At 36.3% G+C, this 12,265-nt stretch overlaps 2 protein-coding genes across 6 annotated transcripts in view; one reads left to right on the top strand and one right to left on the bottom strand.

Moving 5' to 3' along the window:
• Positions 1 to 7,979, bottom strand: part of nek1 (NIMA-related kinase 1) — a 33,630-nt gene extending 25,651 nt beyond the window's left edge. For 3 of the 5 annotated variants that reach the window (XM_051873969.1, XM_051873970.1, XM_051873971.1), the window contains exons 1-10: positions 7,825 to 7,979; positions 6,641 to 6,780; positions 6,407 to 6,503; positions 5,184 to 5,281; positions 4,775 to 4,858; positions 4,546 to 4,613; positions 4,380 to 4,466; positions 3,127 to 3,181; positions 2,539 to 2,739; positions 2,299 to 2,371 (exon numbers count right to left, since the gene is read on the bottom strand). In XM_051873969.1, coding sequence (XP_051729929.1) covers positions 2,299 to 2,371; positions 2,539 to 2,739; positions 3,127 to 3,181; positions 4,380 to 4,466; positions 4,546 to 4,613; positions 4,775 to 4,858; positions 5,184 to 5,281; positions 6,407 to 6,503; positions 6,641 to 6,757 — 880 coding nt within the window. In that variant the 5' untranslated portion in view covers positions 6,758 to 6,780; positions 7,825 to 7,979. The remainder of the gene's footprint in view (positions 1 to 2,298; positions 2,372 to 2,538; positions 2,740 to 3,126; positions 3,182 to 4,379; positions 4,467 to 4,545; positions 4,614 to 4,774; positions 4,859 to 5,183; positions 5,282 to 6,406; positions 6,504 to 6,640; positions 6,781 to 7,824) is intronic. The other 2 variants (XM_051873973.1, XM_051873974.1) reach the window with 1 other exon arrangement.
• A 494-nt stretch (positions 7,980 to 8,473) lies between these two features.
• cbr4 (carbonyl reductase 4) lies at positions 8,474 to 11,524 on the top strand. The gene is made up of 6 exons (XM_051873979.1): positions 8,474 to 8,611; positions 9,207 to 9,358; positions 9,603 to 9,723; positions 9,884 to 10,017; positions 11,006 to 11,140; positions 11,250 to 11,524. The coding sequence occupies exons 2-6, from the start codon at positions 9,214 to 9,216 to the stop codon at positions 11,426 to 11,428; spliced, it is 714 nt and encodes a 237-aa protein (XP_051729939.1). The 5' UTR covers positions 8,474 to 8,611; positions 9,207 to 9,213; the 3' UTR covers positions 11,429 to 11,524.
• Positions 11,525 to 12,265: the final 741 nt, after the last annotated feature.

Below are 12,265 nucleotides of genomic sequence, written 5' to 3'. Positions count from 1 at the left end.
CCTAATGCTGATTGGCTACAAGTTTGTTGTGGTGCTCGGTCCAATCCACTTTCAACAGTATTTTTCACCAATTGCACTTTTAAACCTGTCCGTGAAAACATAACTCATAAATAAATGTCTTTTTTTTTCTTCTCAAAATTTAAGATAATATTTAGAACCAACTCAAACCACACATACACAAAAGATACATTTATTTATTATTCTGATATAAATCAACATATTTTTCTGAAGAATCATGTGACACTAAAGACTGGAGTAATGCCTGCTAAAAATTCAGCTTTGCCATCACAGGAATAAATCTTAAAATTTTTTGATTATAATTAGAGATGCACCAATACTAAATTTCTCTGCCGATACCAATAGCCGATTATTCAGAATGATATCGGCCGATGCCTGGGCTGTTTGGTTTTTCTAAAGGAAATAAAATCTCTCCCAAATAATGTTGCAAACTATACATGGAACCCTCTCATTTTGTACACTACAATATTAGAGGTTACAATTAACAACAGAGGTATTATATTCAGCTGCTGTTTATTTTCAGATATAATAATTACACTCAAAAACTGAAATGTTTGTATAAAACTTAGTATCACATATGATAGTTTTCATAAGCACTTCATGGCAAATTTACACAAACATATAATTAACTGTAAATAAGCTCCACTCTAGTGTTTTTATATCTAGATAGCTAAGGAACTGGGAACATTGGAAAACATTCCTGAGGTAAATGTGACATATTGTTCACAAACTGTTTTATTAACGTCTTTCCGTGGTTGAAACACAAATAAAGTGATTACAAGAGACATGATACATTCTGGTAAGTTGTACTACATCTTTCAACATACCTTTGATGTTCATGAAGGTTTTCGAGATATAACTTGTATTGAAAAGGAAGAAAAGACTCGCGCTCCGAGCTGCCGCCTGAACTGAGGCATTACAGCGATCTGACACGTCACATTTAAGAGCGTCAAAACACCATTTATTGTTTGAATTTCATGATAAAACGGACAGAATTTGAAAACTGAAACTTTTATTCTTATCAGAAGTAACAAAGCACAAAGCTTTTTGTGATTATTGGATGGAAGGCACTACAAATAATATTTGATGTAAGAAAAAAAAACGCAGACCTGGCAACCCTGGCTTGAACTACGGGTGATTCATAGGGTCAAAAAGAGCCTGCTTTAACGTCAACAGGAGTGATTTTGTTCACACACAGTATGTATGAGTTGCAGTCTGAAGACGTTTTACCGCACCCTTTTGATTGACAGGATATTGACAGGATATAATCGGCCCTGATCATCGGTGCATCTCTAATTATAATACATATAAATAATTACAAAATATGTGAAGAGTTTCATTATATGTAATACATATATATATATATATATATATGATCATAACAAACATCAATAATCCAGACTTAAAGGTGCAGTATGTGATCTGGGAAATGCTAGCATTGAAAGCATACGAGCCCACCCTCCCTGCAAATCGCTGTCCAAAGCCACACCTCCTCCAAAACACATGAATGCACACACACACACACAGCTGCTCTTGGCAAAGTGTCACAAGAGACGGCATTAAACTACCTCATGTCTCGAAGCACATAGCATTACAATAATAATGAACGTTAACAACTTGAGAGAACTTGTACCTGACTGCTGCAGATTATTTTCGGCGTTGATACTGTTGACATGGATATGCATAATTTCGAGTCTGTCTGAACAGCTGAACCGATTAGAACGTCACAGGTTGCCATCTGTTAATTACGGTACTAATGGTGTGAACGCAGCATAACATAGCTTGTTGTTTTGATTTGATAGGAACTGTAAAAGGTGGCTGCTGCTGTTTCTTTAAGGTGCTCCGTGACTGAGGTCTGTCTGTATAAACTCTGCATAGCATAAAACGACGATGATTCATGATCTCTGTGCGAACAGGGTGCGCGAGGGTACGTAAAAACATACGTTGACAGGCAGGTAGGACATTGTATTATTTAATTTGGACCAAATATAATGATTTGATTTACATTTTATGGTCCTACGCCTTCCACAGATGATATGCTTTTATAAAAATACATTTTGACGGTTTAACATAGTGATTGCTATCAGGATATGAGAAGACTTTCAACCAGTATAACAAAAAGTGTAGTGTAGAGAGTCACCTATTGCACCTTTAACAACATTAGACAGAGTGTAACAATGAATTAATGTGATTATGCAACCTGAATCTGGTGGAAATTCTGAGTGACAATCTTTTCTGTACACTTGAACACAATGATTAGTTATTAATGAATGTGTTTACCTGGTGCTCCCTGGGCCACACTCATTTTAGGCTGAATAAGGTGAAGTGAGTGGCTGAATTCCTGAGCAATAAGCTGAAACATACAAAGGGACATAATAAACAAACAAATTCTGCTGAAGTGGGTCTGGAAATAGACCTGAGTGTTATATAACATCTGAGTTATATCTGAGTCACAATGCACAGACTGACTTACATGATTCATCATACTGATAATCAAGTCTGTTTGTGTGCATGTGTCACCTGAGGGCTGAGAAACTTGTGAATCCTGCGAGCAAGAAAAGGCTTGCCCAAAATGGCTGAGACAGAGGGTCTCTCCCGAGGGTTGCGCTTGAACAGCTGGGCCAGGAGAGAGCGCAAATCTTGGGAGTAATGCACGGAAACAGGCGGGTACGAACCACGGATGATTTTCAGCACCAGGTTCTTCATATTTCCGGCCTCAAACTGAGTGAAAGACATTATATGATTGGCACTACTATCAAAATAAAACAACAATACCGTATTCATTCAAGTCATAAATCACAGAAACCTACAATTATATCAAAGAATACAGGAAAAAAAGACTTGAATCATCAGTGGAATTTCTCTTCAGCTGGAAAGAGTCACTCTACACTTTCCACTGTAAAATATTAGTCTCCTCAGAATATTCATGGTATAAATAATGAAAGAAGGTAAGTGGGAAAGGAAGAGGGAGAGAAAGACGAGACCTACATTCTGAGACAGACTATACAAATATGAAAGGACTGGTTCTGTTTTATCATTCACATCAAAAAATAAGCACAAAATCTCCCTCACACACAGAAGCTACTATTGAGAACATGAGGTACTTACTGCATGCTTAAGCGTGCACATTTCATATAGGACACATCCCAGGGCCCAGATATCACTAGGGTAGGACCCGACAGAACAACAGAGAAAAGAAGAGAGAAGACAAAAAAAGAAAGCAGACAAAAAGGGAAAAAGGAGGACAAATGGGTAAATTTTGGGGTAGCACATGTGGATTATTCTCACGCATACATGCAAACATATACAGTATACACAAACAGCATATAAAATCCTCTAAAGCGATCTTGAATATCAAACAATATGGCTTGGTACAAAATCTTTTGTTTTTTTGCCAAGAACCATATGAAATCTGATATTTACAATCCACATCCATTTGAAATACAATTAATGCATCTCAGTCTGAATGATCATATTATATTGCACCATTAAGGATGTGATGGAATTGAAAAGATAAGGATAAAAGACCAAGTAGGAACTCTGTGCACTGTGAACAAAGTCTTTTAAACCTTAACTAAACCCACATCTAGGATGCCTAATATATATTAATACATTCTAATACTAAGAAATCCATACTGTATAACATTCAAACATTTGGGTCAGTACTATTTATTTATTTTATTTATTTATTTTTTTAAACAGTATGAACAGCACAAACCACATGGAATGGATTTTTCATTTTCTGATTCAGGCCACTTTCATTTGTGGTACTACATCAGATACATCAGTGAGGTCTAAGTATCTTGGTGACAGCTCTATATAACCAAAACTTGAGGGAAAACTAGAAAATTTTGCTCTCTTTTTCTTCATCCTCGTCCTCCTTACAGCCTGTGCACAAATTCATGGGCTTCTGCGACACATCAGCTTATAAACAAACGTGTTAAACACTGATTTTAGTGTCCTCCATGTTTACGTCCGTATGACAGCGTGCTGCGCACCGTCTTGTTATTATTCTTTTATGCATGCGGGTCAGTTCGGGACCTTGATCACTCAAATCTGACATTGGCCACATTTTAAAAAAATAATCTGAGAAATAAATCAGAATTGAGCACTAAGGCTTGCAGTGTGAACATAGCCACTATTGATGAACACCAGCTAAGAATATTCAGACTGATCACGTTACAAACAGTCCAGGAACAAATGACTTGGGATCAATATGTAGCTGCTGGGATCAGAGGAACTCGTATAAACTGACATCACCTCCCTAATGATTCAGCAAACTGTACAAGAGTCACTGGGTGTTCTGTAGCTACTGTACTGCCCATATATACCCCACTGGCTCATGACAGGAAGTACTTTACCTCTTGTTGTTGTATGGTTTATTTTCACATATCTCTGGTGACAGGTAGTAAGGTGTGCCGATACATGTCCTCGCCAACTCCACGGTGCTGCACACAAAACCACATTATCTATGAAGGTCATTCTCACCACATTCCTTGTGGTGTTTTGAAATCAAAAATATCTTGCCTGTTCAAAACTCTAGCGATTCCAAAGTCACCCAGCTGTACGGTACCATCTTTGGTCAGAAAAATATTCTTGATAGAAAATAAAAGCAGAAATCAAGTATTAGGCATTTACATAAACGAAGTATAAGGATATTGTACATTATGATGTACTTCCATAAAAATGTTGGTACTAAATGTGTGTTTGTGTGTGTATGTGTGAGAGAGAGAGAGAGGGAGAGAAACAGGTGTACCTGTGACTTGATGTCCCTGTGTAGGATTTTGCGGTCATGTACATGTTTCAGAGCCAGGCAGATCTGCACAAACCAGTCAAGAATCTTCCAGAAAACAACAGACAGGAATCAGTACCTTGATGATAACACTGTGAGATGAATCTTTGGGTTAAAATTGATGTCTTTTGCTAACCTGCAACGAACCTACTAAGTAAGAATACCCTTTTCTGCTATGATTAAATAAATTCAAAATTTACGCTATTATTTTGTGTTTTATTTAAAGGTGTACTTAATTTTTATTTACAGTATGACATTGTAGAAATGTGCAATGTGCTTTATGTGAACAAAAGAGTGAGTTAAAGCTTTGATAATTTGCGGTCTGTTATTGGGTACAGAGCTTAACTTGATGTCTTTAAATTGTTCCTCTTACCTGTTCCTCAGGGAATAGAGTCCCTCTCTGATTATTGATCTTCTTAAACAGGTCTCCTCCCTCACAGTAGTCCATTACTATATACAAACAACCACTCTCTGAAAAAAAGAGAGTAACATTACTGTTCTTCAATGACAAAGTAACAACAATGCTTCAGTTCACAGCCTAGGTGGCTTCTTGACATTTAAACAAAGACTACCGCTCAAAAGTCTGGGGTCAGAAAGATTTAAAAAAAAAAAAAAAAAAAAAAAAAAAAAAGAATTAATACTTTTATTCAGCAAGGACACATTCATTTGATCAAAAATGACAGTAAAGACATTTATAATGTTAAAAGATTTTTATTTCAAATAAATGCTGTTCTTCTTAACTTTATATTCATCAAAGAATCCTGCAAAATCATGTAGTTAACCACAAAAAAATATTAAGCAGCACTGTTTTCAACATCGATAAGAAAAAAATTTTTCTTGAGAAGCAAATCAGCATATTAGAATGCTTTCTGAAGGATCATGTGACACTGATAACTGGAATAATGACGCTGACAATTCAGCTTTGCCATCACAGGAATTTTAAAATACATATTTTTTAAAAAAGAAAAAGAACACAATTATTTTAAATTGTAATAATATTTCACAATATTGCTATTTTCACTGTGTTTTTGATTAAAAAAACCCTGGTGACCATAAGAAACTTTTAAAAAACAACCAACTTTTGGGATGGTACTGCATCTGTACAGTATCTGATGTAATCAGATTTAGACTCTTATGTTTCACTGTAAATTTTAAATGAAATTAAGCAAACATTTTGCTCTCTAATGTTAATACCATTAACATTCATATAGCACCCCAGATGTATGTCATTAATTAGTCTGCCATCCGGATGTCAGAGATACTGCATGACTTCATGAACAGAAACTATCATTACCTAAATGACATCCTCTCCGTAATTTAATTCAAGAGCTTAGAGCTCCTTTAGATCATGCAAACCGCCCCAATCTATCAATCAGACACAAACCTTTAGAACAGAAATGCAGTGGGTATAGTTTGTGCCAGAACTAATGTTCTCCGATTCATCAAGATCGGTCAACTAAAGACCAAAGATCGAATGCTCACTCATAGACACCAGTTTGTCATGCCTGTCAACATAATGGCAAAGCTGGGCAACGAAGCATCATATTCCAATATCACAGATTTTTGAATAAGGATGCACCATGAGAGGCGCTTTACCTTCAAAGGATTCCTTGTACTGGACGATGTTTGGATGGCTCATGTTAGCCAGAACTGCCACCTCTTTACGCGATTCTTGTCTTTCTTTGTTCGACATCTGATGAGAAACAGAAGGCTGCATGTATATATAAAGGAAGATATCCCACCAAATACCACATCTCATAGGTTTTTAATGACTGAAATACCCATTACCGTTGACATGAGAAGTCTATGAAAGAGAAGGGATCTACTCACCCTGGAGATGCCAATCTCCTTGATAACATATTGTCGGCCATCTGTCCTTGACTTGACCAGGATGGCTTTCCCAAAGGATCCCTCCCCAATCTTCTTCAACCTTTCATATTTATCCATGTCTGAGCAAATGACTTCTCATGCTGAGGCAGAGCAAAACACATGAAACTAAGATCATCAGTTAAACAATACTAGGATTTTTCAAAATTAATAATATGTCTAATTATATAGTCAAATATATATAGTCAACCAAATATATTGTCTGATAGCACTAGAGCAACATATATCCCTCTAATATTTCTATAGGTGTGTCATTTTAAAAGTCACATTCAGCTGTCATCCATTCACGGTGCCAGCAGGAATTATTAAACCAACTCAAGCAGAGCACCTCCTGATGAGTGAAAGGTTAATATTTTTTCCACACAGAATCCAGCTGCATGCTGGGAAACATTACAACTGCCACCTGGCTTAGATGAAGCAAAGGCAGACATGCATTTTTAGACAAACTAATGGGACAAAAAAAAAAAAAACATAACAGCAATGCAGCCTTGGACGAATGCAAAAACCATGCCAATCTAAAAGCAAAAGCCAGACATTGTACGAGGGCGTATGAATTAAATATGACATGTCAGGAGAAATTACCCACCACACTTTAAAGGGGGTAAGAGATTGTCCAAAGAGATGGGATAAAACAAAGAATCAGACAGATGGAGAGAGAGAAGGACCTCAAGATACAATAAATTAGACTAACAACCTGATGAAAGCTCTGTCATTCAATAATTGTGAAGTAAAACATAGAAACTTACAAGATGTACGTTTAAATAACAAACCAGAACAAAAACAGAGACAACACTTGAGATCTGGATTGACTTACACAGTGTACCAATTGCAATATTAGTCCTTTACAATTAAAAATTTTAATGCTGCTTTATGTTATGTGAATAAAAGCATCATTACATTGCAAAGTTTCAAAAGCCTCAGTTAATGTCTCATTTAGTGGGGCCTTGAAAGGGTCGCTGTCCAAACTAAGTATTATAAGCTACTAAAAGCGTGCTAAGGAAAACTGCGAAGAGAAATTAGCAGTCTCATTGACATTCCGAGAAATGACACTGATAGACAGTTAAAGCAGAGCGCTGCAATATGTTTTACATAAAAGACAGAATTTGGCAAACGAAATCAGTTCTTACCTTCTATATTCAGAATAGTCAGCGAGCACAGGCAGCATCAGAACAGCTCACATGAAGATTTTTCTTTTGTGGGCGGTCTCATGTGAGCAGAAGGCACACACTGACTGAGAGGAGCGATTTGATTGGTCCGCTCTCACGTCGTGTCTCAGATGATAGGGTGACAAACATGTCGGTCACAGCTCATGGCCGTTAGGTTTGTCTGTCAATGTTTGGCGCAAAATTCCCCCCTAGCAACCGTCACCGGTTGGTACACGGTAATGGAGCCACTACAGAGACTGTCTATGGCCACTATCCGCTTTTATGGCCTTTAACTTCTTAAAAATGAACAGACAAAAGGATTAACAGATTCTGGTGCACAGCATTTGTGATGTATAAAGCATGTTGTATTTTTTTTTAAGTTTAGAAAAAAAAAAATCCTCATAATATTTGTATTTTATATGTTTATTTTCTATATTCATTGTTATTATTATTATACGAATTATTATTATTTATATTTTGTAGATATTTTAGATATGGTTATTTTTATTCTATACATTTTCAACTCATTTATTAATTAATTATTTTATTAATTATTTTTCTTATTGTGTTCTCAATCTCACCAATGTTCTGAGATTATGTACAAATAACCCAAGAACCGATTTCTTTACAGTGCATTTGGCTCCACCTATCGGCTGACCACGCGCAGTGCAGTCAATATGGCGGCACCCATTCTGTATCTAGGTTTCACATTTAGCGACGCAATTTGACCTGAATGAGAAAAAGCGAGTGTATGAAATCGATATTTAACGTGAGTTCGATGTCTTGTCGTCTAAAAGTCTAAATCCATCTGTAATTGTGCAATCATTTAACAATGTCGCCATATACCGTATTAAATAAAGGCTGGTTGCATTAGTGATCAATCTGTAATGAAGCAAGAAGTGTCGTATTAGCGCTAAGGGATGTTGCTCATTTTCAGTGACTTTTGAGTGAACTTAATTTAACCTTGCTGTATCAATAACTTTTATGACAGATATGCCTACTACCTTACAAAAAGTACTGTGGCAGTTATACTTAAAAAACTTTTAATTATTGCATTTATGAATACCACGGTACTTACATGTCCAAAAAACTATGACATTAAGTGATGTTTTTACTGTAGAGATGGTGATAATATAGTGCTCAATGGTTATCATATTCATATACCATATATTTACAGATATTTACTCCAAGGTACTTAAAATTTCATTCCATTCAAACAATGTCAAGCAAAAATGCACAGTTTCTTTATAACCATTTCTTTTGTCTAAGACAGACACTATTTTCAGTTGTATTTTCACCTTTACTCAATCAATATGTGATTACTGGCCAGCAGTCATCATTCAGCACTGTTTTTTCTGTTGTAGGGTCGTGATGTCCAAACTGGCCATAGTGTTTGGAGGTTCACGTGGCATTGGGCAAGCAGTTTCTCAGCTGCTGGCACAGAGGGGTCATAGGGTTGTGGTGCTGTCCAGGAATAAGGAGGCTGCACAGGCTACTGCTGAATCTCTCCCTGGAGGTGAATCAGTGAATACAATATATGATTTTGAATTACTTGCGGTGGTTCGATGATGAAAATTGTATCACTTCAGTTTGGCAATGTAGATATCATACACTCTCAGGCCTTTTTTTACTTAAATGTAAGTGTTGTTTATAGTATTCATCTATCAAAGAGCACAATCAAAACTATTTTATAACCAGATAGGCCGATGCATGCAAATAGAATAAAATAGATGTTATAGTTCTGGAGTATTTAATTTCAGAAAAACATTTGGGTCTTAGCTGTGACGTTTCTAAAGAAGAAGATGTTCAGAGAGCATTTGAGACCATCAGTAAGAACTGTGGCACTGTGGGATACCTGGTTAATGCGGCTGGCATCAACAGGTCAGAGAGTCTACAAAGCAATTATGCAGAAAATGTATTATGTGTTATTGAATAAATAGATCAGTTTCTGTGGCCAAAAAGAAATGATAATAAAAATAGTGTATTTTTATATAAAAATAAAAGACTGCTGTATTGTAATATGTATTTAATTTGTATTTAGAGATGCATTGTTACTGAGGAGTAAATCTGAAGACATGCTGTCTGTTCTGCACACTAACCTACTGGGCTCAATGCTCACGTGCAAAGGTGCTCTACGGAGCATGCTCAGCCACGGAGGAGCTATTGTCAACATTGGTGAGCCATATTTCTCTTTATTCCACTACCTTATGATCTTCATATCTATTATTTCAATTCAGTGTCACGAAGAGTAAGCTGGAGTCTGGAGAAAACGGGAAATTTCACCCTGCATCAGCAGCTGGACAATTTGGGTTCATTTAATCACCACTAGATGGCGCAAAAACTCCAGATTTGAAATAGTATTGCTAGTTCAGCATCATAATGTAGTTCTTAAACTTGTCGAATTCTGTCAGTAACTGTCTGAATTAGTCCTATTTTCTCTTGACATTATGTAATATGGTAAATTAGATTTTCTAACGGGTGTAATTAAAATTAAAACTTTTTTTACATGATAAAGAGTTAGAAATGTTTATTTAGCATCAATGAGACAGTGTACAAACCTCCTATAAGATATGAATGTTAACTTCATAAAGCCTGACAAAATAATAGTAAGAGAAATCTAATTTTTCAAATGATATATATATAAGTCGTCACTCTATTTCTCCCAATAATATGTCTGATATTTAAATACTTAGTTTTATGATCAAAGCTCTGTAGTTTTAATTTTAATTTTTGCAATACAAGGATGATTGAGAAATGTACAAATAAATGTTTCTCAACAGCCTGATGTTAAAATGAGTCAAATGTACATGATTTTTCAAAAAAAAAAAAAAAAAATGAAGTATGGATAATGAAGTAAACCTAAGTTGCTTTAGTACAGTAAGTGATTATCTTGAAATATTGCTAACAATATAAAAGTTATTCTTATGTTTACTAAAAAAAAACAGTATTAGATTTCACAGCAAAAAGACACATGTACAATAAACTGTTAGAGGAAGTTTTTAGAATTATACTAAAAGGCCTTTTACTTGCTAAAAAAGTATAAACTATCAATCTGTTGGCAAAAGGCATGTGGTAGATTAGTGTTTAACAGGTTTGTGCTTAGAAATTTGCTTGTCAAGTATGATACAGTATGCTTTATAGGGTTAATGATGTGTTTCCTCAGGTTCTGTGGTGGGTGTGAAGGGTAACTCCGGTCAGTGTGTGTACAGTGCCAGTAAAGCTGGACTGGAAGGATTCACACGCTCCCTAGCAAAAGAAGTTGCTACCCGAAATATACGAGTAAACTTGGTGGCTCCAGGTTGTTTGTCCTCCCTTTCTCTTACTTCTACTAGTTCTTTTGCCTATTAAACTGCATATAATCTCTCATATGAGTGCTGCTGAGAATTCATCTCACTCTCCCCTCTCAGGATTCATTCAGACGGACATGACGGAAGGGCTGGAGAAGGAAGAAGCAGTGAGGAGAATTCCACTGGGCCGTTTTGGGGAACCTGCAGAGGCGGCCCAGGCTGTCCTTTTCCTCCTGGAGTCCCCTTACATCACAGGACAGGTTCTGCTCGTGGATGGAGGACTACAACTGGCATTGTAATGATACCTGCCAGCTGACTGTCACAATGCATGACAAGTGCATGACAAGTGTCAAAATGCATATTTTTGTTTTGCTGATAAAACACAATGGGTCTCATTCGCTAATAATTGAGTGGATTATTTCATATTTGTACGCACAAGAGAACTTCTCATGAAAAATCTCTGCCCAATTTACAACACATGCATATGCACAGGAATTTGTTCTTAATCTCATTCTAATGTTAGTGAATTTGGAGTATTCTAAATGAGCCGCCGTGTCTACGAGGTTAGTCATTTGCATAAAACACACCCAAACCATCTCCATATAAGGGCTTTCCGCACAACTTGTCCATTAGAGCCTTTTGTCATTGTCGTCATACATGTGCCGCTCTCTGCAGACGCACTCTCGTCAGATCCTCGAGCAACGCCAAGTGTGTCATTCTCAAAACCAGTTCAAAGACAATAAACACGTTTTATACAGTCATGTTAAGATGAAATATAACTTCATAACACGATTATAAGGCCACACAATGAAAGTGCTTTTTGCGTGCTTGTGGTTTCAGTTGTTCCTGTTCCAACAATTTTTTTTTTGTAAATTTAGAATAAATTTTAGTATCAAAGTTGTGAATTGTGATTTGTTGGTGAAAACGTTCGTATGCAGATTTCAGCACAAATTTTGTGCATATGTGAATGAGACCCAATATCTGTATTTAATAGGGGTGTAATGACACAAATCTGACAGTTCGTTGACCATACATACCTCGGTTTTGAAGTCACGGTTCGGTACGGTAAGGCACATCAGGGGGAGAAAACTAAAAATTGCTTTTTTTATTAAACAGTAGTTTACTGAACAAATTAT

This window comes from Ctenopharyngodon idella, chromosome 20 (assembly GCF_019924925.1).
Source record: "Ctenopharyngodon idella isolate HZGC_01 chromosome 20, HZGC01, whole genome shotgun sequence".
Classification (NCBI taxonomy): Eukaryota; Metazoa; Chordata; class Actinopteri; order Cypriniformes; family Xenocyprididae; genus Ctenopharyngodon; species Ctenopharyngodon idella.
The sequence above is the reverse complement of the archived record's forward strand: the minus strand, read 5'-3'. Positions and strand labels throughout refer to the sequence as shown.

Bases quoted from the DNA above. Each gene is read 5' to 3' on its own strand.
- cbr4 (XM_051873979.1), top strand. From the start codon at position 9,214: ATGTCCAAACTGGCCATAGTGTTTGGAGGTTCACGTGGCATTGGGCAA. The intron at 9,724-9,883 runs GTCAGAGAGTCT...ATTTGTATTTAG, and splicing joins AATGCGGCTGGCATCAACAG to AGATGCATTGTTACTGAGGA. The intron at 10,018-11,005 runs GTGAGCCATATT...GTGTTTCCTCAG, and splicing joins AGGAGCTATTGTCAACATTG to GTTCTGTGGTGGGTGTGAAG.